The 27,418-nt window shown below is 41.4% G+C and overlaps 1 protein-coding gene across 3 annotated transcripts in view; it reads right to left on the bottom strand.

The window, feature by feature from the left end:
* Positions 1–27,418, bottom strand: part of FAT3 (FAT atypical cadherin 3) — a 329,724-nt gene that overhangs the window by 5,639 nt on the left and 296,667 nt on the right. For all 3 annotated transcript variants that reach the window (XM_054382510.1, XM_054382519.1, XM_054382527.1), the window contains 6 exons: positions 26,662–26,796; positions 25,469–25,626; positions 16,807–17,275; positions 6,338–6,491; positions 4,666–5,321; positions 1,731–1,844 (listed from right to left, as the gene is read on the bottom strand). In XM_054382510.1, the coding sequence (XP_054238485.1) occupies positions 1,731–1,844; positions 4,666–5,321; positions 6,338–6,491; positions 16,807–17,275; positions 25,469–25,626; positions 26,662–26,796 (1,686 nt within the window). The remainder of the gene's footprint in view (positions 1–1,730; positions 1,845–4,665; positions 5,322–6,337; positions 6,492–16,806; positions 17,276–25,468; positions 25,627–26,661; positions 26,797–27,418) is intronic.

Genomic DNA, 27,418 nt, shown 5'->3' with positions numbered 1-27,418 from the left:
GTGTTGGTGCAGTCAGCTGTACAGGAGCCTGACACAAGCCTGTCCCCACTGCTAGGTGGCTTTGGAGGAAGGAGTGTTGAGAAGGAGCAGCCTGGCCACAGAGTGTGGATGCTGTATTGCTTGTGGTTTCACTGACAATCCTTTACCCTTTGCAGAGATGTTACGAGATGTTAGGCATAAAAAATTACAATGACAGGTAGGTGAAGGATTTATGGTTCCCACATATATATAAGCATATATATGCTGACTTATGCCTGTATTTATATTTTAAGCTCTTTCACTGCAAACCCTCCCTGCCACTGCAAGAAATCCAGAGCATGCAGTCTTGGACTGACCTCTGCAAAATGACTTAGATGATTTAAGTTTCTTTAATTTTCCCTGAAGATACGGATTTGTTTAGAGCCTGAACTAGAATTGTTATCTCTAAAGGCCATATTTTAAATACAGCTTTCACAAAAAATGAGCAGGCACCAATGGTTCCATTCAGCCTCAGTGGACACTGTGTTACTGATTTAAATGGGGGGCAAGATAAGATGCTTGAAAAGCCTAATTAGAATTTGGGAGATATAAAAAGTAACCACATATAACAGATGATGACCAGAATAATTATTCTGCAGGTAATTGTAATAGAAATATGTATTATTAAAATAATAATGATTCTAATAATTACTCTAAAAAACATTAAAAGTTTTTTTTGGGGGAGTGTAGGGGCAGAAAAGCACCGAGAATTTTGATAAAAATACAGTGCTTCAACCACAGCTGAACCGAAAGGAACTGCAAGTGCACTTCTCTTTAAGTGCTTTTTCCAACATTTAGGAGTAGCTGGGGAAAAGCTGCATGACATGACTGAAGAACTGAGTCTCCAGACAGTTCATTAACTGGAGGCTGAGGAAACCAAGTGCAATTTCTATGTGCTAATCTTTTTCTGTGTATCAGAATGAGGCTTCCCTGACATCCACCATCCCTTCCCAGCAGAAACATCTTGCCCTTTCTCAGACCCACTATTCAACATCCATGGGCCTTTAGGAACAAACGTTTGCTCTGACTTTGTAGGACTCTTTCAGGCTGTGTATGGCTCTGCCCATGTCACCCACTGGGATAATGATGTAGGACATGAGAGCAAGCAATGAACATGCACTGAGTAAGGCTTTAATGGCACTCTATTGTTCACTGAGCTGTGATTGCCAGGGAGAAGCCAAGCCCCCAGGGACTGGCTCATCCTCTTACTGTTTCTGCTGAACATCAGCAGAGTTTTATGGGGACCATGAATGAGACCTGGCACGCAGCACAGAAATTCCCTTTAATTTGACTGATAAAACATGAAAATTGTGCTCTTACAAGAGGGAAAATGATAGAAATTCTACAGTTTCACTTGCAACCTATTAGTTGTCTTAAATCCTTGCCAACGGGACTCTGGTTTATCACACCTTTAATTCACTGTAAAGCTTGATAGTGATACAACATCTCCAAGCAACAAGATTTTAATTACAGGTGATCCTGCTGTGGCAGGGGGCTTGGACTAGATGATCTTTTGAGGTCCCTTCCAACCCCTAACATTCTGTGATTCTGGATTTCTATAATGTGAAAAATGGACACAGAATGAGTATTTAAGCCCAGGACTTTCTGACTTCTAGCATTATTAACACGATTTCTAGATATTACCTAAATATTAGAAAGAGATAACTAAATAGCATTACCCCCAGCAAAATAAAGATAAAACTATTTCTTACCATTGTCATCACCAGAATCAGACTGGAAGGAGCTGAGGGACTGCACTTCAGAGTTGCTCCCTTTATTACTTCCTGCAAAACAGGTCACTTCTTCAGCGTCATCAACCCCTTTACCTTCATTGACAGCAAAAACAAAGCAAAATGATATACTCTCTAGGAAAGCATATTTGTCTGTTTATACCATGGAGCCATTTGAATACTGTTAGTAGTTTTATTTTTGTCAGAATAAAATCATTTCCTTCAGACAGAGGAAATGATCTATTGCTCTAGAAGTCATCTGATGAAGATACCTAGATTTTTGGATTGTTTGAAGCCCAGAGAGTCTTCCAAGTAGCTGACACCACTGTAATCAAGGAAGAAACATCCGTATTCAGTATTGCCCTTTTAGATGACGTGTAGTCTCAGTGGCAAAGAGAATGATGACTGAAAAAATGTGCTATAGACATCTTAATACAGTTACATTTATCTTTACTGTTCTTCATTTGAGAGCCTCATTAGAGGCTCATTCAATGCTCAGTATATTATTGTGCATCTTTTTATTCATATCAGTGGCTCTTGGATCAGATTTTAATGGCTTCACCACTGACATATAATAGATTATGCTTCAATTTACATTGCTTTTCATCAGGGACATTCAGTCTTGACAACTCTTCTACAGTTTGGAAATGTAACTGCAGCCTATGGTATAAATTCTCATGTAATTAAACACACAGGAATAAACACATTCATCTAGGCATTATGTAAGTGATAATAAGGAATACAAATAGTTATCCTCCATAGTAAGCACAGAGATAGATAGCTACATTAATGAACAAGTTCAGGTGCTGCAAACATGTAAGTACAGCTCTCCACCTGCTAGCTGTACATATTTCTACCCAGCATGGGGCACCTCCATGCAGTAAGGGCTGATTTCCTGCTGCTGAGAAGCAGGGTATATATAGTAGATGGAGCGAGCACTGCAGTAACAAAGCTGCACTGCTTCCCACTCCTTAACAGCTGAGGTCCCTCGTCATGGCGTGGCCTCATGCTGTGCAGAAATTCATACAGACACCAGCAGTGTCTGCAGCAGAAACACACAGGAGAATACAGAACAGAGCAGGTATGGGGGCTGGCATGATGATGCTTTCAATCAGCAGAACTATATTTAATGGTTACAAAGGTCAGACACAACACAACTGTGAAATACAGACCAAAGAAATGAAAATCAGTTCCTGTTTTTCACCAGAAGACTTTAGCCAATGCCTTAGATGTGCAGACCAGGGCCAGAGTCCTCTTTTCTTCAATTCCTATTGCTTAAAACCACGGGACTATGAAAATTTCTGGATCAGATCATAGAGTTTAACTTGGCAGGTTTGGTTTATGCCGTGTTGCAGCGGGTTTGAAGATGCAATAGGAAAAAACTACTAAAAAAATGCTAAAGCCAGGTTCTTGCAGTCAATATGACCAGCTTGCAAGGATAGACATAGGGCTGTTATCCTGTCCCAGTAAACTGGTGTTTCCTGCCATGAGAGAAAATGCAGTTTGCTACATGCCTAGAAACTCGTTCAGCAATTAAGGGGGCACCGTGTTATCATAGAATGGTTTGAGCTGGAAGGGACCTTAAAGATCATCTGGTTTCAACCCTCTGGCCATGGGCAGGGACACCTTCCACTAGGTCAGGTTGCTCAAAGCCTCATTTAGCCTGGTCTTAAACACTTCCAGGGATGAGGTACCCACAGCTTCTCTGGGCAGCCCATTTCAGTGTCTCACCACACTTATAGCAAAGAACTTCTTCCAAATGTCTAATCTGTCGAAAACCACTACCCCTTGTCTTATCACCACAGCCCATTATAAATAGTCCCTCTCCAGCTTTCCTGCAGCTCCCCTTCAGGTACTGGAAGGCTGCTATAAGGTCTCCCAGGAGCCTTCTCTTCTCCAGGGTGAACAGACCCAGCTCTCTCAGCCTGTCCTTGTAGTAGAGGTGCTCCAGGCCTCTGATCATCTTTGTGGCCCTCCTTTAGACCTGCTCCAACAGATGACTGCCCTTCTTATGTTGGGGGCTCCAGAGCCGGACACAGTGTTCCAGGTGGGCTCTCACAAGAGCAGAGTAGAGGGGCAAGATCTGCTCTCCATGCATTTTTTGATGTGGCCAAGGATACAGCTGGCTTTTTTGCTGCCAGCGCAATTTGCTGGCCCATGTCAAATGCCTCAACAACCAGTACCCCCAAGTCCTTCTCTGCAGGGCTGCTCTCAATCCACTTGTAACCCAGCCTGTATTTGTGCTTGGGATTGCCCCGACCCAGGTGCAGGACCTTGCACTTTGCTTTGTTGAAGTTGGCATGGCCTCCCTGATCCAGCCTGACAGGCTCCCAGGCTGGATCCTCTCAGGTTTCTCCCAGGTGAGAAAACATCAAAGCACAAATAGGGTTAAGTGTCGGGATCAGAATTTTTGTGATCAATGTGACACATGGGACTGCAATGAGTAGAAAAGGTGATCCCGGCAGTAGTGCACGATTTTCAGACTCTGGAAGTAGAGAATATTAGTTCGTTTGTTCCTGTTGCAAAGCAAGATTGCATCTTTCAGAAAGCTTAATTTTCTCAAGAGGAAAATTGCCCAAACCTAGCAGAGTTTATATTTAAGAATTTTGCCCCAAATTATTTTTTTCCAATAGAAAGATGATTGCATTGTATCACTTGAAGAACTACACTCAGAGCACTTACTCATATGTACTTTCTGAGCAAGTGAAATAAATGCGTTTAGTCATACTTAATGCATACAAGTAGAGGCCTTGTACGCCTCATTTAATTATAACCTTTCAAAATGAAACCAAATCAGTTTTTGGAGAAATGTAACAATTGCAACTGTATGAGGTTGGAGCATTAAAAGCACCTGTGCCACTGCACCTGCTGCATCCTACGATGGGGAAGAGGAAGACTGGCATGCAATGGTACTTACTTTCTGTCCCAGCATCCCACGTGCTCTTCCTGATGGAGTCACAGTCAGAGCGACAGGGAGACACGGCAGGCAAGTTTGGAGCCACACTGCACACCACCACCCCCCGCCTGGCTGTCAGTATTCGAGGGGACTCAGGATGAAACGTTGTCATCTCCTGGTGCTCCACACCAAGCCCATCCACTATCTTGTCCAAGTTATTTCGTGAGTCACTCTGGAAGCATGGGGTATAGGCCATTGGCCTCACTGGGACCTGTGGAGGCCCAACCTCTTGGTAGATATTTCTACTGTCTCCACTGTTCCTCATGTTCTTGAACTGGATGCCATTGCTCTTGTTGAGCAGGGCAGCAGTAGCTGGATCCTGTACGAGCGTGATGTTGTTGCGGGAATAGTTCTTCCTGAAGACTTTCTTGCGAAAGATGATAAAGAGGACAATCAACATAAATATGACAAAGAGGACCACAGCTATTCCTATCAACTCCTCCTTGCCAACATAGGAATGCCCAGCTTGTATATTGGGAACCACCACAGGGCGAAGACCACAGTATTGCCCCACATAGCCAGGGGTGCAGTTACACAGAAATGAGCCAAATATGTTGACACAGGAGCCGCCGTTTTCACATTCTTCTCTTTCGCACTCGTTGATGTCTTCTTCACACCTAAAAGAGAAGAAAAACAGAGTTTGGAGAACACCTAGCAAACAGCCCAGATTGTACACGAGGAGTTATCTTTTCAGAGTGATACTATTACAGTAAACACCTTAATGGTGCTTGGCAAATGATCTTATTGTTATATTATTCTTTTTTTTTCCCTACAGATATTCAATGGCTTTTTAAGACATAAAATGGAAACATAAAGAAGGGAATAGGAGTTTAAAGCATCTCGTAAGAAAACGGTCCTTGACCTTATTAAGAATGCTCACTGAATGTAATGGAGAATCTCAGCTTTTTTATATTGCTTTTGGACCATCCCATGGGACCCAATACAATTTATTAGGAGGCTTCAAGGAGAAAATAGTTGAGAAATATATAGTAAAGTAATCAGACTACTTATTTAAGAGGAGGATATACTGACTGTGTACTGCGTAAAAGACAAAATGAGCAAATATTAGAGAATTGGGGGAAACAAAAGAACCTCAATGAGAGAGGAGAATTGGAAAAGAAGAGGAGGTGATTAAAAAAAGAGGCAGAACAAAAAGCACAAACACTGGACAAACTAGATGAGAAAAAAGCATGGGCAGGTCACAGAAATTTCTGTTTCTACATCAAGTATATGATCAAGGCTGTGATTTTAAAAAAAGACAATAATTGGGCTTTTATGTCAGGGCTAAGACAACTAAATAATTGATCCATTAAAAAAAATTACATAGCAGCTTTCACAGTCTTTATGAGATTGCTGAAAAAGCCTCTAACACAGTTGTGTATACCTCAGTGAAAACTCTCTGGAGATAACATCCTGAAATGTTTTAGGAGGCCAAGTTCAGAAAAGCATTTCTGAACATGCAAGCCTCATGGATTTCTCAGCTGTTGTCAGCTTATACTTGGAAAAAAGCTATTAATTTTGGGTTATTTTTTGCTAGGTGAATCACAGCTTTTGGGAGCAAGATGCCTGACAAAGAAGCCTTCCACCACTGAATTGAAAAGCTCCTGTTGCCCATGTGGGGAGGGTCACTTACGTAACTCCTGTCAGGCCATTTTTGCAGTTGCAGATGAAAGCGTTGCCAATGGGATCGCAAGAGCCTCCATTCCGGCAGGGATTTGGGAAGCAGGCTGTGATCTCTGACTCACAATTCCTTCCTGTAAACTGGGAGAGGCAATTGCACTGGTAGCCTGGAAGGTGAGGAACAGAAAGAAATAAATCAGAAACCTATCACTCCATCTGTCTGTAAGCAAGGAGATCCATTTGGCTAATTTACTCCAAAGAAAAATGCTGTACTGTGAAGGGGATGTTGATGCTCATTCTGGTACACCTGTGCTGTCTACACTCATGCCAATCAAGTGTTTGTTAATCTGAGATGCCTGAGCATTTGGAGCTTACGGCTACAACCAGAGATCACAGAAATTGCTGCAGATCACCCTGATTGTCATGATCAATGACATGGAGAAGAGGAGGTTCAGGGGAGACCTTATTGCTCTCTACAATGACTTGAAAGGAGGTTGTAGACAGGTGGGGGTTGGTCTCTTCTCCCAGGCTGCCAGTGGCAGAACAAGAGGACACAGTCTCAAACTATGCCAGGGGAAGTTTAGGCTCGAGGTGAGGAGAAAGTTCTTCACAGTAATTGGCCAGTGGAATGGGCTGCCCAGGAAGGTGGTGGAGTCACCGTCCCTGGAGGTGTTCAAAAAAAGATTGGATGTGGCACTTGGAGCCATGGTTTAGTTGTCATGAGGTGTTAGGTAACAGGTTGGACTTGATGATCTCTGAGTCTTTTCCAACCTGGTCGATTCTGTGATTCAGATAAAAATAAATGTCATTCATGGACAACTTCAGTTACAAGAACTATTCTGGATTAAGGATGTTTCTCCCAGTATTTTTTGAAAATATAGACTAGAATTGCTGACAGCAGCAGCCCATGCTTCTTTGGGGGCTTTACTGAAGATCAAATACAGGAGGCTGGGAGCTCATCCTCATCTGCCTTTTACAAAAACAACAAAGCAGGGGTGTGTCAATAATAAAACATTTAGTAGGGATACTTCCCACTTCTGTGAAGCACATCATCCAAGCATGAACTATCAGCTTTATAATAACAGCTGACCTGGGCAACATTAGCCCCAGTCAGAGCTGGTTATGTGCCATGTGCACTATTAAAAGCCTGATTAATCAGTGGCTGCAATACATCAGACACAACTCCACTCAAGTGGAGGGGGACCCTGTAGGAGATCAAAGTCTTACTTTGATGTTTCTTGCCAACAGAGGAGGCACATCTGAGCGAAAAAACAGTTCTTTAACCCATCAGTTCACTCTGCCAAGTATCAAATGACACTTTCTCTTTTCCTCTCCTTGTGATTTCATATGGCAGAATTCCATTAACAAAATATTTAAAGTCACAAAGAAATTCAGTGAGGCAGTGAGTCTCTTTATGTTGTGAACTTTACATTGAAATCTGAGTGCTTTTTCACTCAAAAAGAGCAAGAATATGTATATTGTGAGAGCCATGAGATGGCAAAGGCAGTCCCTGGGATGGAAAGACTCCTAGATCAGAGTTGTTGAAGTGGCAAAATTTTTCAGAGCATCTGTAAAAAGCTTTGGCTTTAAAAATGCTACACACACAATCCAGATGTCCCAAACAGATGTGTAGGCGAGGTTCATGCTCCAGTTATGGGGTTCACATTCTTACTGAATATAGCATATTAAGCAACCAGAACAAGAAACCTTCCTGCCTTTAATCCTGCTGGAGATAGAGTTGAAATGGTTGATTGCAACTCATTTTAGTGTCAAAACTATCGGAGATCAAGCTGATGTAGCTGAAATATCATCTCTTGGTGATAAGCTTTTAAAGTATTTTTCAAAACTTTCTATATTTATACAGCTGAAAAAAACCCCAACAAACCAAAGTTATTTTTAAAACCACTGTTTAAGAACCAAGACAGGAATTTCAAGCAGATTTACAAAGAAAAAAAAAATCGTGAAAACAATGTGGAAAAGCCCAGTGGAGGCATGAAGCAAAAGTAATTCTGCTTTAAGACTCCCACATCTTTTATGTCCTATCCAGTTCAATTTGCCTTGTTCAGTTACTCTAATTGAATTCTTTCATAAGGACAGGCTTCTGAGAATAAACTTGGAACCAGACTTGCTGCATATTCAGTCACGAGTCCAATCCTATTTAACTGAAGATAAATGAAATAGATACTCAAGTGTTACTTTGTTTTGTTGTCCTCCTACAAGAAGAGAGGGGAAGAGCACTGCTGTTTTCAAGGTTGCAAACTTAAAAAGAGAAATTATTTGACTTTGGAGATTCCTAGAAAGCAAATTTGGTCAGCATCAGTAGGATGGGATTATTTTTTTAGTGTCTTACACACATGTCACTCAGACAAAGAGAACAACATTCTTGACCTGAGTGAGGAATTGAAAAACTGCTCCAGGCATTGACTTTTGATGCCATCCCTATGACAGATTTTTATTGTTGGCAAAGCAGCTCAGCTAGAAATACTGTAGGTAGAAATCTCAGCATGAATAAATAAGGCTGCTTCACAGCACTTCATTTCATGACTGAACAGTGACACCTATAGTTCAAAAATCTGCAGTAATGCTTTGTATATTTTCATGGTCTTACTGAGTTTAAGTGAAATGAAAATGTTCAAATATAAAAGATTTAATTCATAAACAAATCTGTTGCTTCATATAATAGCAGAATGGACATGCCCTATCTGCCAACTGATATTTTAAACCTACATAACTTTAACGTTACTTCAAAAATCAACTTTCTGTACTTAAGTTGCTACATGCTGCTCGTTAAAACCTATTTTCATGTCTTCCACTTGTTTCAGCTGATTAAGCTCTGTATTCTCAGTCTGTAATATATTCTGCTACATTTATTCACGGCACCAAAAAACCAAAAATTATTTGGTGAAAAAAAAATTCCTTTGAAACCTAAGTATAAAAGGAAAATAAGTTTCTTTAATTATTATGGTTGCCTATTGTTTATATTAAAGATGCACTAACTTCAATTAACATTTTACACCAAAAGGAGATTTAACTGAATGCTTCACATGGGTCAGAGCTCAGACCAAGAAGATCAACACGAAAAATGTGATTTTGAAAGCTTGCAGTTTTGACTAAATTTGATGTAATGATGGTGGAACACAGATATTAGAAGACTGAAGTAGTCAGTATAGCTTCTAAGTCTAGAGATCAAAGTTAGAACTAAGAAAAGCCCTTGAAACAAGACAGTATTAAATGACTATATTTGTCAATGACTTTTCTTCCTGCTGGAAGCAATGCTATACACCTGCCAAGTCGGAGCCACTGGCAAAAGACACAGAACTTTCCCATGACACACATGCTGAGAGACAGAGCATTCAGCCGGGAGGTCTCCAACACAGCAAAGCATATGTCGAAATTCATGGAGTAGGGAAGTGCAGAGCTGACACAATGGCTCAGTACACAGCACACATCGACTCGGCCAGCAGACTTGCCAAGCCTTTTATACTTCTCCAAATCTCTCAGCAGTGGCTGTAATTTTGCCCACTACTGCACATTGTAGCCACATGGCCACGGACAAACTGCAATTGTAATGAAAACTCTTTTGGTCAGGAATGCATCCTATGTCTAACAAAGAGGTTTTATTAGACTTTTAATTTAATATCCAGCTAATGTATCATGCATTTCTTCCCATCGTTTAGCACAAGAATAAAAAGCAAACTTCCCATATCCAAGAACAACAGAGCTGAAATAAAGGCTAAGTGCCCTGTCCTCTCAGAAGGGGATGAAAAAGCAAACTAAGGCTTGCTTCTGTTCATAATGAAGGCATTGAAAATCTTGGAAATTCATCAGCATTTAAGACCATACAATCCATCTGGTTACCTCCAAGACAGAGCATAATATTTCATATTCACTGATGCTGAAAAATGTTGATCTGTATTCCCCAAGGTATCAAACATTGCGATGTCCACCACTGTATTTCTTCAGAGGGAACCAGTGGAAATGAAAGCTCTGCTAAACGCATCTGCAATGCTGCTGGGGTGGGATCACAACACCCTCAGCATGTGCCACAATTGCCTCTACCAAGAGCTGACCTAAGAGCAACAACGATTTGTGAGCAACAATATAGCCCATTCAGGCTGTATCTACATCAGCAAGCCCTGTGGAGCAACCAGGGGGGCCGTGGAGCAAAACAGTTGGTGCTGAGAATCCAGTATCCTCACCACACACATTTCAGAACTTCAGGACCACATTAGCTGCACTCCTAGTGCAACATTTTCCAGCTCAGCACCAAGCAGAGGGAAGCCTGGGTCCCATCCTCTGAGATCTCACCTCTCCACAACAGGAGACAGAAAGCAGTGAGAGAGGATGATCAGCAAATTCACACTAAAGCTCATTTGTGACCTAAACCAATATGCAGACATAGCTCTCCCCTGCTTACACATTGTCTCGGGCTTTCTCAATTTTTTATAAGACCTCTTTCATGGTCCTGAACTAATATGAGTCCCGTTTATGTAGCTGAGTCTCACCCTCCCACTTAGCCTCCAGCAGGTTTTCTTCCTGCCTTGCTGGCATGTCTCCGTCCAGAGGAAAAGGGATGTTTCAGCCCAGACTTTACTGAAGAGCAACATGCTGTAAGTGAGGACACTACACAGGCTTCCTGCCTATACCTATGTTTCCTTGGCACTTAATAAGCAGAGACAGTGGTGCAAGGCAGGCATGGTGCCATCAGCAGATGGGATGCTGCTATGCAGCAAGCGTCTCCGTTGGTAGCATTCCCAGCCTGAGCATCTGAATGTCTGTCTATCCTCAGGTTTACTTGGCTTTAATAAAGAGGATGCTCCCAACTGCTGCCAATTCTTTCTGTGAACATGTGTATGCTCCTGTTTCTATCACATACAAGAGGAGCTGGCTTTTATCTGTTATGTGCTTTGGCTTTTGCATTTGATCTCCCCATGTAGTTTCTTTCCCTGCTGTGCAGCTAGACCTGACAAATTCAGTGTCCAGCAATAGACCTGCCCTTGACCCTGCTCATATGGTTTTTCATGGCAAGTTAACATGATCAGAACTGAAGGTGAAGAGGATCTCTCCTAGCATTTGTAATTTGGGATGTTTCAGGCAACCTTCAAGAACTCTGTGTTCTTCAGACATACATATTCCTGCCACTTCAGATTTACTTTATCTATCTTTAAACAGGTAATTTCCTCTTGCCACTAGTTGAAAATGAATCTCAGTCTTTGTTAAACCAGTGCTTTTCATGAAAGGGTTGCTGTGTATGTGATTTGAAAGTGGGAATTTAAATCCAGATGCCTAAAAGCATAGCCATAAAAAATATTAAACCTCCCAAATTTGTAAAGAGCTTTTGAAAATTAACTGATGTGCCTTTGGTACACTCACATTGCAGCACAGTGGTTTGCTTGTGTGTGTGTAAAATCAAGGTCGAGAACATAAGTACAACCAGCTCAGTTCATGACTATGGTGTTAATATGCCCATTTTCCCCTAATGTCATTTTTATGAACCACATAATCCTCAAAAACACCCATGTGCTAATCTTGCCAACATGCTTTAAAACACAATTTAAAACCACCTCCTAAGTGCCAGGTTGCATATTTTCCATTATTTGGATTTTAAGTCTGTTCATGAAGAAATAAAAGAAAAAAAAAACAAACAAAAGAATTAAAAATGAGGAGGGGGAAAGCAATGACTTCTGTCCTCACACTCTGCCCACAGCTCTTGACTCAGTAGATATTTCTGCTCAAATGCTTCATGTTCAAATAAAATTGCCTACTCATATAAGCCATTTACTTCAATCAAAGCCAGATGTCTATAGGACTGATCAAATTAAAAGGAAGTAACTATACTTACAATTGCAGGCTTCACAAACATGAGGTTTCTCTCTGGGTTGAAAAGTTTGGTGCAGTGTTTGGATTTGATTACAGTAAAGCTTTCTATTGCTGTGATTGCTTATGCTGTTATTCATGCAGATAAACATACATTTACTATTGGCAGACCTGGTAATACCACTCTCTTACGAAGGTCGTGTGACATTTCCCATTTTAAGACCTCAGATTCAGCAGCTTATAGTGTAACCACTCTTTAAATGCCTTGTTGAATTTTTCAGTTTTTCTGTTTCTGAAAGTCATGCTGTTTGTCAGGTTTCAAAATGCTAACAACTTTCTTTAAAAATAGCTTTACTGACCCATACTTATGGGTAGGGATTGAAAAGTTTGCAAGAATGTCGCCCATATTTCAGGGCTGTGGTTTTCAGCGTCTTCCAAGAAACTAAAGTTCTACACTTTAGCAGTTTCCTGAGCTGTCAGATCTAGTCAATGCTTGCTTGCCTTTTCTAGCCCTTTTTAAGCATGCATAGGATCTCCCCATGAGGTCCCTGTACAAACAGTACCCAGCCACTGATGTATCCTGGGCTGTATCAAAAGCAATGTGGCCAGCAGGTCAAGGGAGGCAATTCTGCCCCTCTACTCTGCTCTTGTGAGACCCCACCTGGAGTACTGCATGCAGCACTGTAGTCCTCAGAATGGGAAAGACATGGATCTGTTGGAGAAGGTCCAGAGGAGGACCCCATGTTCTATGATAAAAGACTGAAAGAATTGGGGTTATTCAGTCTGGAGAAGAGAAGGCTCTGGGGAGACCTTATTTAACCTTTCAGTACTTAAAGGAGACATATAAGCTGGGAACAGACTTTTTAGTAGGGTTTGTGTCAACCAAAGAAGAGGTAATGGTTTAAAACTAAAAGAGGATAGAATTAGACTACATACAATGAAGAAATATTTTACAATGAGGGTGGTGAAACACTGGAACATTGCCCATAGAAAGAGTAGACATCCCATCCCCAGAAACATTCAAGGTCAAGTCGATGAATGAAAAGAGTGAAAGCCACCCCTGAGCATTGCACAGGAGGCTGCACTAGATGACCTTTAAAGGTCCCTTCCAACCCAAAGTATTCAAAGATTCTATGATTCTATGACAATGTTGGGCATACATGGCTGACACAAGACTTAGTTTAGATCTGTGGGTACACAAATGTGTGCAAGTAAAGGTTCATGTCATGTTTGCTTTCTGCTGACCCACAAAGCACATTTTGAAAGCAGAGAGATTTTTCTGTATTCTCAGTGATGTCTCAGAACATCTATCTATAGCTATCTATGCTTTCTTCTGCAGGCTAAGATCCCTATTTAGTCCTTCTGTTCAACATGCAGAGAGGTCAGACAGAAAGGGCCAGCACAGGTGAACTACCCCTGTGCCAACTCTCCTTTTGGGGCAATACCTTTGCCACCAGTGACAAGCTCTGTGCAGCCCATGCACAGCACTGCTCTTGAGCCAAGCACCTCAAAGTCACTGTGAATTTACCCACACAGACACTAACAGCATACAAAGCATCACTTTAGCAATTCCCCAAACAGGGCCATAACACTACCCTGTTCCCATAACTGCAGGATGAAGTAGAAGGTAATCAGAGGCAGCTTTTTATTAATGGTGAACAGGGCAGTAGGCATTTCTGTTGAAAGGAAGATCTCACAACAGGAATACTATTATGGAGGTTTGTGTTTGAGATGACCAATTTATGAAAATTATATGTAAATTAGACATGGCCCCTTTGATTTCTGGCATGTAGCCAGCAACTCTTTCATATTATAAGCTTGGATAACCTTTGCTTGGGTATTTTCTTATAAAGTTAGCTATAAATCTGAGCTTTCTTTTTCTCTCTCTTAATTTTCTTGTAAAGCACAGCAGGGTTTTTTTAAGTAAAAGGATGTTAACAGTATATGAAATCTGCTCAGTAGAATTCAAACTAGAGGATTTATTATTAAAACAAATTCTATCATATGCTAATTGTTTTCTGTTCAGGAAAAGGCACATTATTCTCCACAAACTTTTATAGAAGGACAGTATGATAGAAAATATTAGCCAAGAGGCTCTAATGATATTGAATCAAAGAATTCATGCAGTTGAAAGAGATCTCAAAGATCATCCAGTCCAACCCTCAACCCAGCACTGAAGGGTCAGCACTAAACCATGTCCCTATGCCCTAGGAGTGGGTACAGGATCTTTGCACAGTATCTTCTTGAACACTTCTTCCCACCAAACAAAAGAAAAAAGCTGCCCTTTTTCTTTCTTAAGATAAAAAATGAAGAGCTACTACTTTTTTCCCCCCTATTTAAAATGAAAATCATCTGCTAACATCTATGTCAGCAAATACAATGGTTGATGATTCTTAAAGGCTGTAATTTGTGGCTCCATAACTAGCATTTGCCATACTGCTGAGCTCTCCACTCTATGGAATTGAATTACGTGGCCCTTTTGCATATGGAGGACAGAAACACTTTGCTTGGTGGAAACAAACATGTCCATGCCTTCTCCTTGCAGGCTAGGGTGCAGAGTCACTGACATAGAGTCAGGGCCAATTGCACTGGAATTACAGCTTCATAACAATCCTTTATTTACATACACTGCTGAAGCAGTGAAAACAGCAAACAGATTTTTTAACGGCAGGCAGCTGAAACATCCCTGCAGGGCATGTGCCCCCTCGCCGCGGCAGGAACGCAGGCAAGTTAAGCCAGTTCCCTGACTGCTTTCCAGCAGTGAATTATGTTGACATGAAAATGGTGCGTGCCATTCCAGTAATAAAACAGGTCCAGTCTTCAGAACTGCCTCTGTCTCCCCCACCTCACACCTCCCCTCAGTTTGAATTGGCATGCACATGGCACTGGAAAAAAAAAGATTACCGTAAAGTGTTTGGTTAGAAAGGTTTCAATTTACTCATCATGAGATTGCTGAGCACTATTGTAAATAGACTCAAATAAAAGCAATAGAAGGAGCTGTTCTCATGGTACCTGGGATGCTAGGAAAATGGTTAATCTTGTCTATTAAGTACAGAGTTCAAATCAAAGCCACACTACGTTCATATACATATTACAGACATATATCCTGGGGACTCAAATAACCTAGCTTAGCAATTCTCTCAGCGGCTGCAGTATCCTTCTTCCTCAGAAAGATTTTCTTTTGCCCTTGTTGTGCCAGCACTTTTTTCTTCTTGCCCTTAATGACAGACACAATCAACAACACTATTCTGAATATGCACATCACATCCTGGGTTGCTAGCACTGTGCTTCATTCCTCCCGACTCTCCTCCTGCCTCCTTCCACTGACAGCAAGCCGATAGCATCCCTGACACGTAATTTGCCCTGGCATGGGAGAAGTGGCTGAATCAAAGTGAAGGATCCAGAGGACATGCTAGATGAGATAGCTCAGCATCAAAAAATCCACATCATCAGGGCTTACTCTGCAAGGGCAGGGTTATCCAGATGAGAAACTTCTGCTTGACACATCTCACCAGATTTCAGCCTTGAGAACTAAACTGTTCAGAAGTTTAGGAAGTTCCTAAAGTTTAGAAAAATCTATGTGGAGGAGGGGAGTTAGAAACAAAATATGAGAACAAGGCTTAAAATAATGAAAACTAGAAACAATAATTGTGGGTGAAAGGGAACTGCATGGGCACATTAAAGCAAAAAAAAGCTCTGGAAAAGTGATTAAAATGATCCCTAGAAAAAGAGGTAAATTGGAACTTCCCTGGGGATCCAAAACCACTGACAATAAGTGGATGGAAAGTTCTAGAAGAATATCTCTTTGTTAAGCGTGCTTCTTTTCAAAGGAAGTTTCAGTCTGCCAGAAAAGGTAAGCAATGCTGCCTGCTATATATGGAACTGGAAAGGGCACTGCAGAGAGAGAGACCAGCCCTAAGGAAATGTCCTACTAATGCCATTTTTTTTTCCTTACTAAGATGCTGACTGCTCTTATGGTCTGGTTAACTTGTGCACTGCATTACTGTGTGGTAAGTCACTGGCACCAAATCACACAAGGCACCATCTAACCACTGGATAGGAAACTCCATCACGAGCACAGTTTAAATCAATGCCCTATAAACTTTGGATAATATTACTTAGACCTTGAAGCACTCAGACCTCCAAGGAAGCTGTAAAATACACTTCTGAGAAGGTTTATAATGGGGTGAACTTGCTATTTTCCATGCAGACATGTAATCAAATTACTCACTCGCAAAAGCACCAAGGTGTTTGTGGACAGCTCAGTAATTATTTGTGACAGCTTCAGAAACCAATGCAGGCACCAGTGCTGCTGCAGCTGTGATGGACATTTGAAATCACCATCTTTGTATAGACCCTTCCTGTAAATGGGTCCTAAAAAAGTCCAGCTGAGCATTACAGTAATTGTAATTCTATTGGTTTCTATAGAAATAGGATTATTCTAACAGCCAATAAATCAATTTCCTCCTGTAACTCTAATGCAATGAGAAGGGGCACCATTTCACTGTTATTTATAGAGCAAACAGCTTTTACACAATTTGCAATACCTATCAGAGTTTTATAGAGTTCCTGAGATTTTTTCAAGCACGTTGCTGCATAAAACCATCTCTGGCAATAAATTACCGAGGGAACTGGGAAAGGCGGAAAGTAATGCAAAACCTTTACCACCAGATGGCACGCTGGTACAAGTGCCGCCGTTCTGGCAGGGCTGCCTCTCGCAGGCATCGGGGTAGAGGACGCAGCCAAGCTTCAACTCGGTCAGACCGACCACCTCGGCAAAGCTGCTGCGCTTGTTTTGGAGCGGCAGCTCGTTGTTATTTAGGACAACGGAATCCAGGCAGCCCTGAAAGCCGCTCAAAACCTGCGTTGTCCTCTTGTCAGTAAGGCTGCGGACGTTATCCACTTGGACCTGGGCGCCGAAGTAGACGGAGCTATCTGTGCTGAGAGTCTGGAAATAGAGGGGGGCTTTGCGGCGCTCCACGTAGCTGTCGTCAAGGGACAAGCTGGTGAAATTGCGATTCAGCTCCAGGAAGACGGAATGCCAGCTTCCATCGTTAACGGCCCTGCCTGAAATTCCCAGGATTCCTGGGCCACTTCCACAGTCCAGCTGGAACCAGAGTTTGCCATCGACAATCTGCAGGCAGAAAACAGAGATCAAAGAGCTTCGGGTATTCAACTATCTTGTAATATCCTCTCATGGAAGACTGGAAACACAGAAGACTTCTAGATTCCATTCAGTGCTAAAGCTGCTCTCCTACACAGCACTAAAATACCAAAAGTGTGCCTTTATCATCAGAAAAAATAAAAAAGAAAACAACAAACACACACACACACAAAGCGAGGTGACAAATATCAGCTTGCTTTGAATTTATGCAATGCCGATTACTGCAGAAAACTGAAGATTTAGAAGAATTTAGATACAGAGCACACCTGAGGGCTGGGATAATGATATGTCTCATTGAACTGGGCATGGGCTGGAGCACCCTTGTTCCGCTCTTGGCTCCAATGCTGAGTAGTGATGTTTAGAATCATAGAATCATAGAATCAGTCAGGGTGGGAAGGGACCACAAGGATCATCTAGTTCCAACCCGCCTGCCATGGGCAGGGACACCTCACACTACATCAGCCTGGCCAGAGCCTCATCCAGCCTGGCCTTAAACACCTCCAGGGATGGGGCCTCAACCACCTCCCTGGACAACCCATTCCAGGCTCTCACCACTCTCATGGGGAAGAACTTCTTCCTCACGTCCAGCCTGAATCTCCCCACTTCCAGCTTTATTCCATTCCCCCTAGTCCTATCACTACCTGATAGCCTAAAAAGTCCCTCCCCAGCTTTCTTGTAGGTTCCCTTCAGATACTGGAAGGCCACAATAAGGTCACCTCAGAGCCTTCTCTTCTCCAGACTGCACAGCCCCAACTCTTTCAGTCTGTCCTCATAGGAGAGGTGCTCCAGCCCTCTGATCATCCTGGTGGCCCTCCTCTGGACACATTCCAGCATGTCCAGATCCCTCTTGTAATAGGGGCTCCAGAACTGGACGCAGTACTCCAGATGGGGTCTCAGCAGAGCTGAGTAGAGGGGGAGAATCACCTCCCTTGACCTGCTGGCCACACTTCTCTTGCTGCAGCCCAGGAGCTGGTTGGCTTTCTGGGCTGCAAGCCCACCACTTCTCTGAGCAAGTCCCACCATACACCCATGCACTGTGATTCTGCTTACATGATTGATACCAAAAGGACAGACAGGGCAAGGGACCACCTCTGAGTGAGAGAAACTTATGGCAAAATGAACCACCACTGCTTTCAGCTAGGGATGTTAGGTGCTCTGCTCATGTACACATCCTGTATCTCTGTAACCTTTTGGCACATCTCAACAAGGTCTGGAATTGTCCCTAAGTGCCATAAAGTTCAGTTTCTTGAAGTACAACAATAAGATCCTGCTTAAGTCAGTTCTTTTCTGAGGACACTGCAACAACTGCTCTGTGTACACGTCATAGAAGACGTAAGATGGCTCTTTTCTTCCTTTCCTCATATTTAAGCTGGGTTCATGGTTTTAGAGGGATTGTTAGGATTTCTCATTCTCCTTCCTGTCCCTCACCCACCTAAAGTCCTCATAATGGGCAAATCTGTGCTAGCTTGCTGAGGCAGGGAGTGTGCAGTGAGGGAATAGGTACGAAGCGCTGCTTTCCTGATTAGCAGTTTACTCAAAAATTTTAGGTTTCTCTAACAGATGGCAGATACGTTTAAAAAGGCTGACAAGGCTGGATATAATTTCTTATGACACATTAATTGGATTCAAGCTCTCTGAAAGCTCTGCAATTATTTTACCTTTATGTCATACTCTACGAAGTATTTATTTCTGCAAACCTCATCTCAAGACAGTTCTGTTCCATTATTTATCCCCCTGAAAAGTTCAGGCACTGTGTCCTTTTTCGTCCTTCCCTGCAGCACACGCTGTACTCTCATTGGTTTATCCATAACACAACCCTACTGCTCTCTTGCCAGTGGAGCTGAGTTGCCATAGATGTCAATGCAAGAACCCATGCAAAGCTTTGGTAGCCTGCTGAACTAGCATGGCTGATGCAGATATCAAGATGCTGCATTCTGTTCATTGTCTCTGGCCATTTTTGGCCATTTCTGACATGAATAATCAATTAAAACTTTGTTAGCTTGAGACATCCCTTGAGAGGAGTCTGAACTGGTGCTCAAATTCTTCTCTGTCTGTCTTTCTGATGTGGCTTGAAGGTAAATAGAATGCTGTTAATCTAACAGAAGCAGACTAGGCTGTCAAGTCATTATCTGCATTTTCTTGTCCTTGAAGGTTCGGAAAACCATCTAGAGAAAAGCTAAGGATAAAATCTTGAGTTCTCTTGATTATGTACTTCCTTCTTCTTTCTCTTTAACAGCTGAACTTGAACTGGGCTGTAACCACAAGCCAAGTCAGACTGGGCAGTTGAGGTGTAAATCACATTGTTCCACCATACAGAATGATGTTAAGCATGTGACAAGCTCCCTGTTAATTCCAGTTGCCTACTGAGTCTGCAAGGCATGAAGCATGTTAGAGGGATGCACACACAGAAGGAGGCAGAGGAGGAAGAAATTAGACCCTGCTATGGGCAGGGGACTATTCTGAAGTCCTTGACCGCTAAGAATGAAAACTGAGAAGAAATGAGATATATGATTGTAATACAACATGCTCATGGAATGGATATTCCTTGGTACTCACTATAGCTCAAACAAAAAAGGCCAATGCATGTCTAGAAAAACAAGTCTGGATCATTTTGAATTAAAAAAATCTTTTCTTACAGGACTCAAAACTCAGCTGTAAACTATTTCTGCAAATTACCATTTGACCTATTAAAGCACCTGCTCAGAAATAGTTTCTGTACACAAGATGCCCTGATAAACTGAGCTGATTTCTCTCCAAAGATGGAGTAATATTTTCATTTCTCTGTGTGCAACAAAACAGCCCACAAACCTTGAAGTCACTGCTCAGAAAGTGTGGTCTAGCTCAACATGAATACAAATCAAACAGAAAAATACATGCCAACATATTAAACTGCAAAAACCAGCCATCATCAGATAAACAGTTAACCTGCTTCTTGTTCAAAAGGCTTTTGCCTATGGAAACTGTTCTGACTGTGTATAATATACATAAACTTCCCCTAAGACTACTTATACCCTGAAGGACCTACTGCCTGCATGTCTATTATCCTTACTCACAGAACATGCTTTTCCAATTATCTTTATAAATACAACATCACGTATGAGCACCTGGGATAAATATTACACCACTTGTATGTGGGAAACGATGATCTGAAAGACTTGCCATTAAAATATGTTTTTTACATCTTTCTCATCCGCTTTTTAGTTCTTTTTACTAGCAGATGATTTGATGTGCACAGTAAATACATACTATATGAAAGGCTAGGCTTCCTTTCCTTTATTAAAAATGCTTTAGTAAATCCCACCTCAGGCTAGAGTGAAAGATGGAAAGGATGCTCTGATACTTACATGCTTACAGTACTAGCCTAAGATATGATAGATATGCATGGGAACCCACACTCTGCAGCACTCTTCCTCTGAGATCTCAAGCAAGCCATTAGTTCCAGGTCTCCATCAGTAAAAGAAGGATAACGTCATTTCCCTACCTCACACTACTGCTTTATGGATACATACATTAAAGACTCTGACATGCCCGGATACCTCTAGCAATGGGACCATAAAGGTGCTTTCATTAATCAGGTGGTCACAGACATTGATGTAGAGGGAGGAAATATTTGCCCCCTGATGGCCCCATGCCTCTAGGAGGAGGAGGAGACTCCTTTCCAACCCAATTGCAATCTGTGAATCTGTGAACAGCTGGTGAGGAGCAAGTGCTGCAAAGGGCTCCTGTCCTGCCTACTTAGTAGCTGGAGAATGTCTGGGCAGGGAGGAGGAGAGTCCTCCATTCAAGAAGGCAAAATGGCATCTCTACTCCTAAGCATGGAGAATTCAACCATAGATCTTTGATTCATCAATTAATCCCTGGTGTCCCCATGATTCCTTGTAACCACTGTGATTTCAAGGACACCATTCAATCCTCAAGAGAAGGATCTTTGATTATAGCCTGGCACCAAAAAAGGCTGAACTTCAAGTGAACTTCTTACTAAATGAGGTACATCCAAGCAAATAGTATGGAAATACAATGAACAGCTAATGTCCAGGCTCAGCAGTTATGCAGTGGTATGACTGGTCTGTTTGAGAGCTGGTAGTATGAGAGTCTCAGTTCAGGACTGAAGGTGTGGCACTGCTTTTGTTTTCACCTACGTGATGCTACACAGCAGAGTCTGAGTTACTCCATCTGCAAATTCTGCAGCTCCTCCCCAGTGCAGCCCACGGTGCCAGCAGAGCATCTCTGCACCAAGATGAAACCAGCGAGACACTGCTTCATTCTAGCTGAGCAGAAAATTCCCACCAAGCTTCCACCTCTTAGAGCTTTCTGGGCTTAGTTACAATACCTCCAATTGTAACTACTAGGACAGTGAGGTTAATGCATACTTAAGCATATATGGTTGTACAGATACAACAATTCTCACCTGTAGAGAAGTACAAAGAACAGAGAAGGCTCCAAAAGCTGATGCAATCTGTTACATTTCAACATTTTCATTCAATGAGCAAAATGGAGCCAAAGACATATTGTAAATTATATTAGAATATTAGCCTGGCTAAGATGTTTGGCTAACATCCATATTTGTGTATCAACATAAGTAATAAAATGATCAAATGGTTCTTCAGAGACCACCTTCGGCTCACACGGTCCATCTGCAGTCACACACCACGGATACAGCATGCTGTCTGCTCATCTATCTGGGGAAATACTTTGTTAGCCAAATTACATTTCAGGTTCATTTGTGTAAAACAGTGTATTTAATTAAAATATTCCTTGTTTCAACTCCAGCCATAGCTGGGATCATATCCAAGCTTCAGTCTTACCCAGCATAAGCCACACAGCAGTAATGCATTAAAATGTATAATATACACTTAACTAAGCCATGCAAAGTTTCACATTAGCTGTCTGGATGGAAGAGCATATGCTTGCCTTTTACCATTTGACATCTATATTTGTGGCATGATGGGAAAGCCTTTCTTCACCTTTTTTATTCCTTATAATTTTGCAAACTAAGTTGAATCCTATTATATTCCTTTAAAAAGCACAATGAAATAAATTATAGAATGCTCCTCTGCAATAGTCTTGTAATGCTCTAAATCGCTAAATCTTACTTTTCCCAAAGAGATGCTACATAGCAAAAAGGAAATGGTGATACTGGTTTTTGGCACATGTATTCTCATCAAAGGAAAGCAAAAAAGGTCATCGATCTGCATCTCATTTTGCTCCAGTTGTCTTAAAAGCAAGAGCAAGCAGCTAAAAAAAAAAACAAATGGCCAACCTCTCAAAATCAATGGATGAGTTGCTTTATTTGAAACAGCTGAATAAATAACACCCTTATTATATTGTATCAATACAGCAGAGCTGGTAGGCTCTCAGCAAAGTAGTAGAGAAGCAGTTTGCTCTATGGAATTGATTATTCATCCAAGGATGCTGTGTTATGATTATGCAGTATTTCCATCCCTGGAGTTATCACAAATGTATGGGCTCCCAAAAGTAAGCTGGTCATTTAAACACTGAAAACCATATTACAGCATTAATTTTTAAATAGACTTTGATAGGGGAGACTTGCTTCAAAACAATCAACGTCACTATATGCCTCAACAGGGGTGGCATTTTCTGCCCATTCTCCCATGGGCTCATACTGTGTGGTGAGTCTAAATTTCTTCCACCTCTGCCTTCCTTTGCTGCTCAGTGATGGTGTTGGGCCCTCTGGTGCTAATCCAACAGATATTTAAGTACATGCTTAAAATTAAGGCAGGTGAGTAGTTCCAACTGCCTTCAAATGCAGGAAGTTAAGCAAGTGATTAAGTGCTTTGTTGGAGAGATGCCAGAGTGCTCAAAAGAGCACAGGATCCCATCCTTTATCCTCTATTTGGAAAGCTTCTCTTCATGTTTAATTTAATTGAAAGCAATGCACAAATGATAACAACTTCACGTTTATAGACCTCTAATTAATCTACTTAATGGCCTCATTTTGGAGTACCTCCCTATCTCACAACATACATACCTGGTTAAAAAGAAAAAAGAAAAAGGCTTTATCTCTGGTTTACAAATGAAAAAACACTATATGCTTAGAAAGTCTAAGGGTAACTTGCTTAAAAATATCTGAGTTAGGAATCCCTACAGTGCAGTTCATGAGTCAACTGCTATCCCTGTAGAGACCTACTACGGCTATATCCCTAGAGCATAATGCTATTTGTCTGCCCATAGAGGCACTTTTGTAAGACCTTAGTCTGACATTTCTCCACTAAACAACCTTCACAGATGAAACTCTAGCAATTTCTGATCTTTTAAGTGATGCCTTTTCTTCAAAAAATATGCTTAATGTAATGTTTTACTTTTCTTTAAACCCTATGCTCATAGAAGCTCAGGGCCTGGGAAAAGGATGTACACAGAACAAGAGTAAATTCTACCCTACCTAAAAGCCAAGCGTGAGGCTCTGAGTGGGGAATTCCCAGTGTCATTCCCTGCATAATGCGTGGGAGAAAGCGGAGTCTTTGTATCCATACATGACTCTGGACCTCACTCATTGGACATGTGAAGTGGCAGCTGCGTCTGAAGTTCTCTAATAATCTGAAGTTCTCTAATCAACCTGCATGAGATGGTTTCAGAGTTGAAAATTCTTAGAGGTAGGAAGCACAACAGAGCATGACAGAGGTTGACCTCTGAGATGAGAGTAGTGTAACCACAGCTCTTGCTACTGCTCCTGTAACTACTATTTTTCCCCCCCAGTATCTTTTAAACCATAATGGTTAGGTGATTGTTTGAAGTGGTGACTGAAAACACATAATTCCTATCTCGCAACAAAAACAGCACAAGTGACTGCAATGAAGTGCTCTTTTTTTCTTTTTTTTGTACTAGAATGAAATTTTCTATTTTGGTGGCAAAATTTCCCAGCTTCAACTGGAGATTTCCACTCAGTGGCCTAATACTTGACCTGCTGTACTCCTTAATCATGAGTTTTACACACTAAACAAACAAACAAAAAAATATCCTATCATCACTGCAACTCCACTTCACTCTGCCTCTGTATCATCTGCTACTGTTTTCAAGTGGCACCTTCCAGCAGGGTCGTTTGTTTTTTTCCAAGCATTTTTCAAAACTGCAGAATTGCAAACATTCCCTGCTGATATATGCTAAGAGCAACTATGATGAAGACTTCAAAGATCATCAAGCCTAAAAGTTTGTTTTGGTTTTGTGAACGAAAAAGTATACTGAAAGATTCAAACTATGCATTTTTATGTGCGTCAAAACAGAGTTTGTCTTGTACAAATGAGAGCTATGCTGAGAGTCCCCAGTGAATAACAGACAGTGCTGCTGCTCATGAAATATTTCAGTACAACAGCTCTGAAGATATTTGTTGGCCATTAATAACTAATTTAGCCATTTTAACATTACCTAAGCATTCAGCCAAAAGAACACTAAAGATAGCAAATATAGACACAAAAGGCTCTCTTGCCATTTCTCCCACTGCTGCATTATGGGATGTGGCCAAATTACAAAACTCAGTGTCTTCATGTACCTTAGAGGCTCTAGCTGAAATACTATGCATATAGGCTCTTGGATGAGCCTACCACTCACTCATTCCCTTCCCATTCAGCAGATATTTGCCTTTCCACAGAAAGGACAAAAATAACAAAAATGCATAGAGATCTTATCAACTAAATACTGATTGACTATCTCTAACTACACCAAACAAATAATCTTAATTCACAGTGTGCAGAAATCTTCACATTCAGTAAGAGATGTGTTCTAAGCACTTGGTTTTTTTGAATTAACAGCAGTGAGAGCATATCCTTTAACCACAGGCATGGACACAGAGGAAGAACAGCTATTTCAGCATACATAATTTTGACTATATGGTCATATAAATAGCCAAATCTTACATCTTACACAGACTGGCTCCTGCATGCAGACAAACATAATGTTCTTATAATGAACAGCACCCAATAGAGTATTTTCCAAGTACCACTAACAAGCTGCCTTTTTTTTTTTACTGTTCTTGCTGCCATTTTCAAAATTGTTGTTTTCCCCTGTAAGCATGAAACAGATCAGACTTCATCTTCTCAATCTACTGCTGAAACGAGAATAGTATTCCCCAAACCAGGAGCCAACAGAAAACATATAACCAACATATAATCAAGAAAAACAACTGTGGAAAAGATAAGCTATTTTGATTACCTTCAGAATTATGCAGGGATTCGCTCTGGTGTACATTATAATCCCATTGCTTTGCAGGGTTCGCAGACGGAGAGCCAACTTGAATTCCTCTTTCTTGCTATTTTCAGAAACCCGGTACTTAATGTAGCTATTCCCAGCAAAGCTAAGGGAAGTGTGGCCTGAAATAACCATTTTCAAAACAAACATGTTCTTTTAGTGACACATGAAATAATTCCTCAACTGTCAAGTTAATTAACGACTTCTTAGAGCTAATGAGAGTGACCAGGAAGAAATAAATAAAACTCGATTTTGATGAAAAAGCCCACAAAAGCTGGAACTACAAAAAAAAAACAACTATGAATTTTTTTTTTAAAGTATTTTTCAGAAGATGAAGGGAAGTTTTGTTTCTCCCTGCTTATATTAAAAGAAAGATATTTCCCCAAGTATTCAGCATTTTTAATGTACATTTAATACACCCCTGGAGGCACCTATCTTGCCTCAGAGATAACAGAGAGTCAGCGATGATCGTAACTATACATCAGGCAGTTGAATTGATGGGTATAATGTTAGATGTGAGAATACACCAATCAAACCCTTTCAATGAGTTCCCTGCAACCATTGCCCAGGACCACAGTGATACAGCTCAGTATCTGCTTTGTTTTCAGCAAAGAAATAGCACATGTCCTCTGTCATGCAGCCCTGGATTCACTGAAGTAAACAGAAAGCTCCAATTCATCGGCTTTCCACCTGGCTCTTTATATCCTAGGAAACAACACAGCTGCAGAGAACTCACAAATGTCCTCAATTTTTCTTTTTGGGGTGGTGTAGTGTTTTCATTAATAAAGATTGGAATTCCAATAATCTAAATAGTAAGCAGAAGAGTTAATTATAGGCCTTTGCCCATAGCAGGAAAACATCTGGCATAACAGTCCCTAGGAAAAGTCCTGTTTTCTTAGCAGCCTGTTTTACTGATCTGGGATTCAACCAAGTCAGTGGGAATTTCACAACAGAAACTGGATCACAGTTTTCATATAGCCCCAGAGCTGTGAAGACAAGCATTTTACAGGGCTTATAAATAGATACACTAATTGCCAGTAGTAAGAAGGGTTAGGTAGTACATCTTCTATCAACTTCAGTGGCACCTCTACCTACAAAATGAGAATGGCAGCAATCTGATGTTCAAGTATTCCCCCCCTTACTGCTGTGATAGACACCTGAACATTCGCCAAGCTTTCCTGGTGGGCACTGGCAGATGAATGGCCTCCGGTTAGCTTCATACCCCACACACTGCATGTCCCCTGGACATGGCTTCTCCAGACACGGATCGTTAGACCCTGGGCAGAGTCCTCCTGCAATGAGTTAAAATACTGTAAGAGATACAGTGCAAAGCATCATTTGCAACAATACAAGAGTAATGAAAGACAATCACTGATCTCATACTTCAGTACAAGCAAAGAATGGCTTAATAATAATAATACCCCAAAAAGAAAACCTTCACAGAAAAGACATCCTTTGGACAAGTATGTAGCAAAACCATTATGGTTGCTCTTCAAAGGCTTCCCTAAAACCCATGGCATGACAAAGGATTATAAAAGCTAACTATTATGAGCAGTAACGGGTTTATAATTGGTGTTGTGACTCTCAGGCCATTCATTTTCTCACAAAGCCTTCTGTGCAGGGAATGTAGGGATATGAGAAAAAAAATGACTTGAAGTAGGCATTCCTCTTGCACCAGTGTACCCATGAGAAGCAAACTGAAGCAGGTAGAGTTCCCATGGAGAAAAATAAGAACAAGCAATCCCAGGGCTACAAAGTGACAGTTGGACTTCATCATCATACTGGACAGGACATGCTGTCAGCCTGATCAGACAGCACAGGCAGACTTGCCTTGTCCCCATGCTCCTTGCGACATTTCTGAGATCTCACATCCTACTGTGCACCTTGCCCAGGTTGCCAGAACCTATCCTCCTT

Source organism: Indicator indicator, chromosome 1, assembly GCF_027791375.1.
Source record: "Indicator indicator isolate 239-I01 chromosome 1, UM_Iind_1.1, whole genome shotgun sequence".
Taxonomy (NCBI): domain Eukaryota; kingdom Metazoa; phylum Chordata; class Aves; order Piciformes; family Indicatoridae; genus Indicator; species Indicator indicator.
Note: the sequence above shows the minus strand (reverse complement) of the source record. Positions and strands in the feature narration are given on the sequence as shown.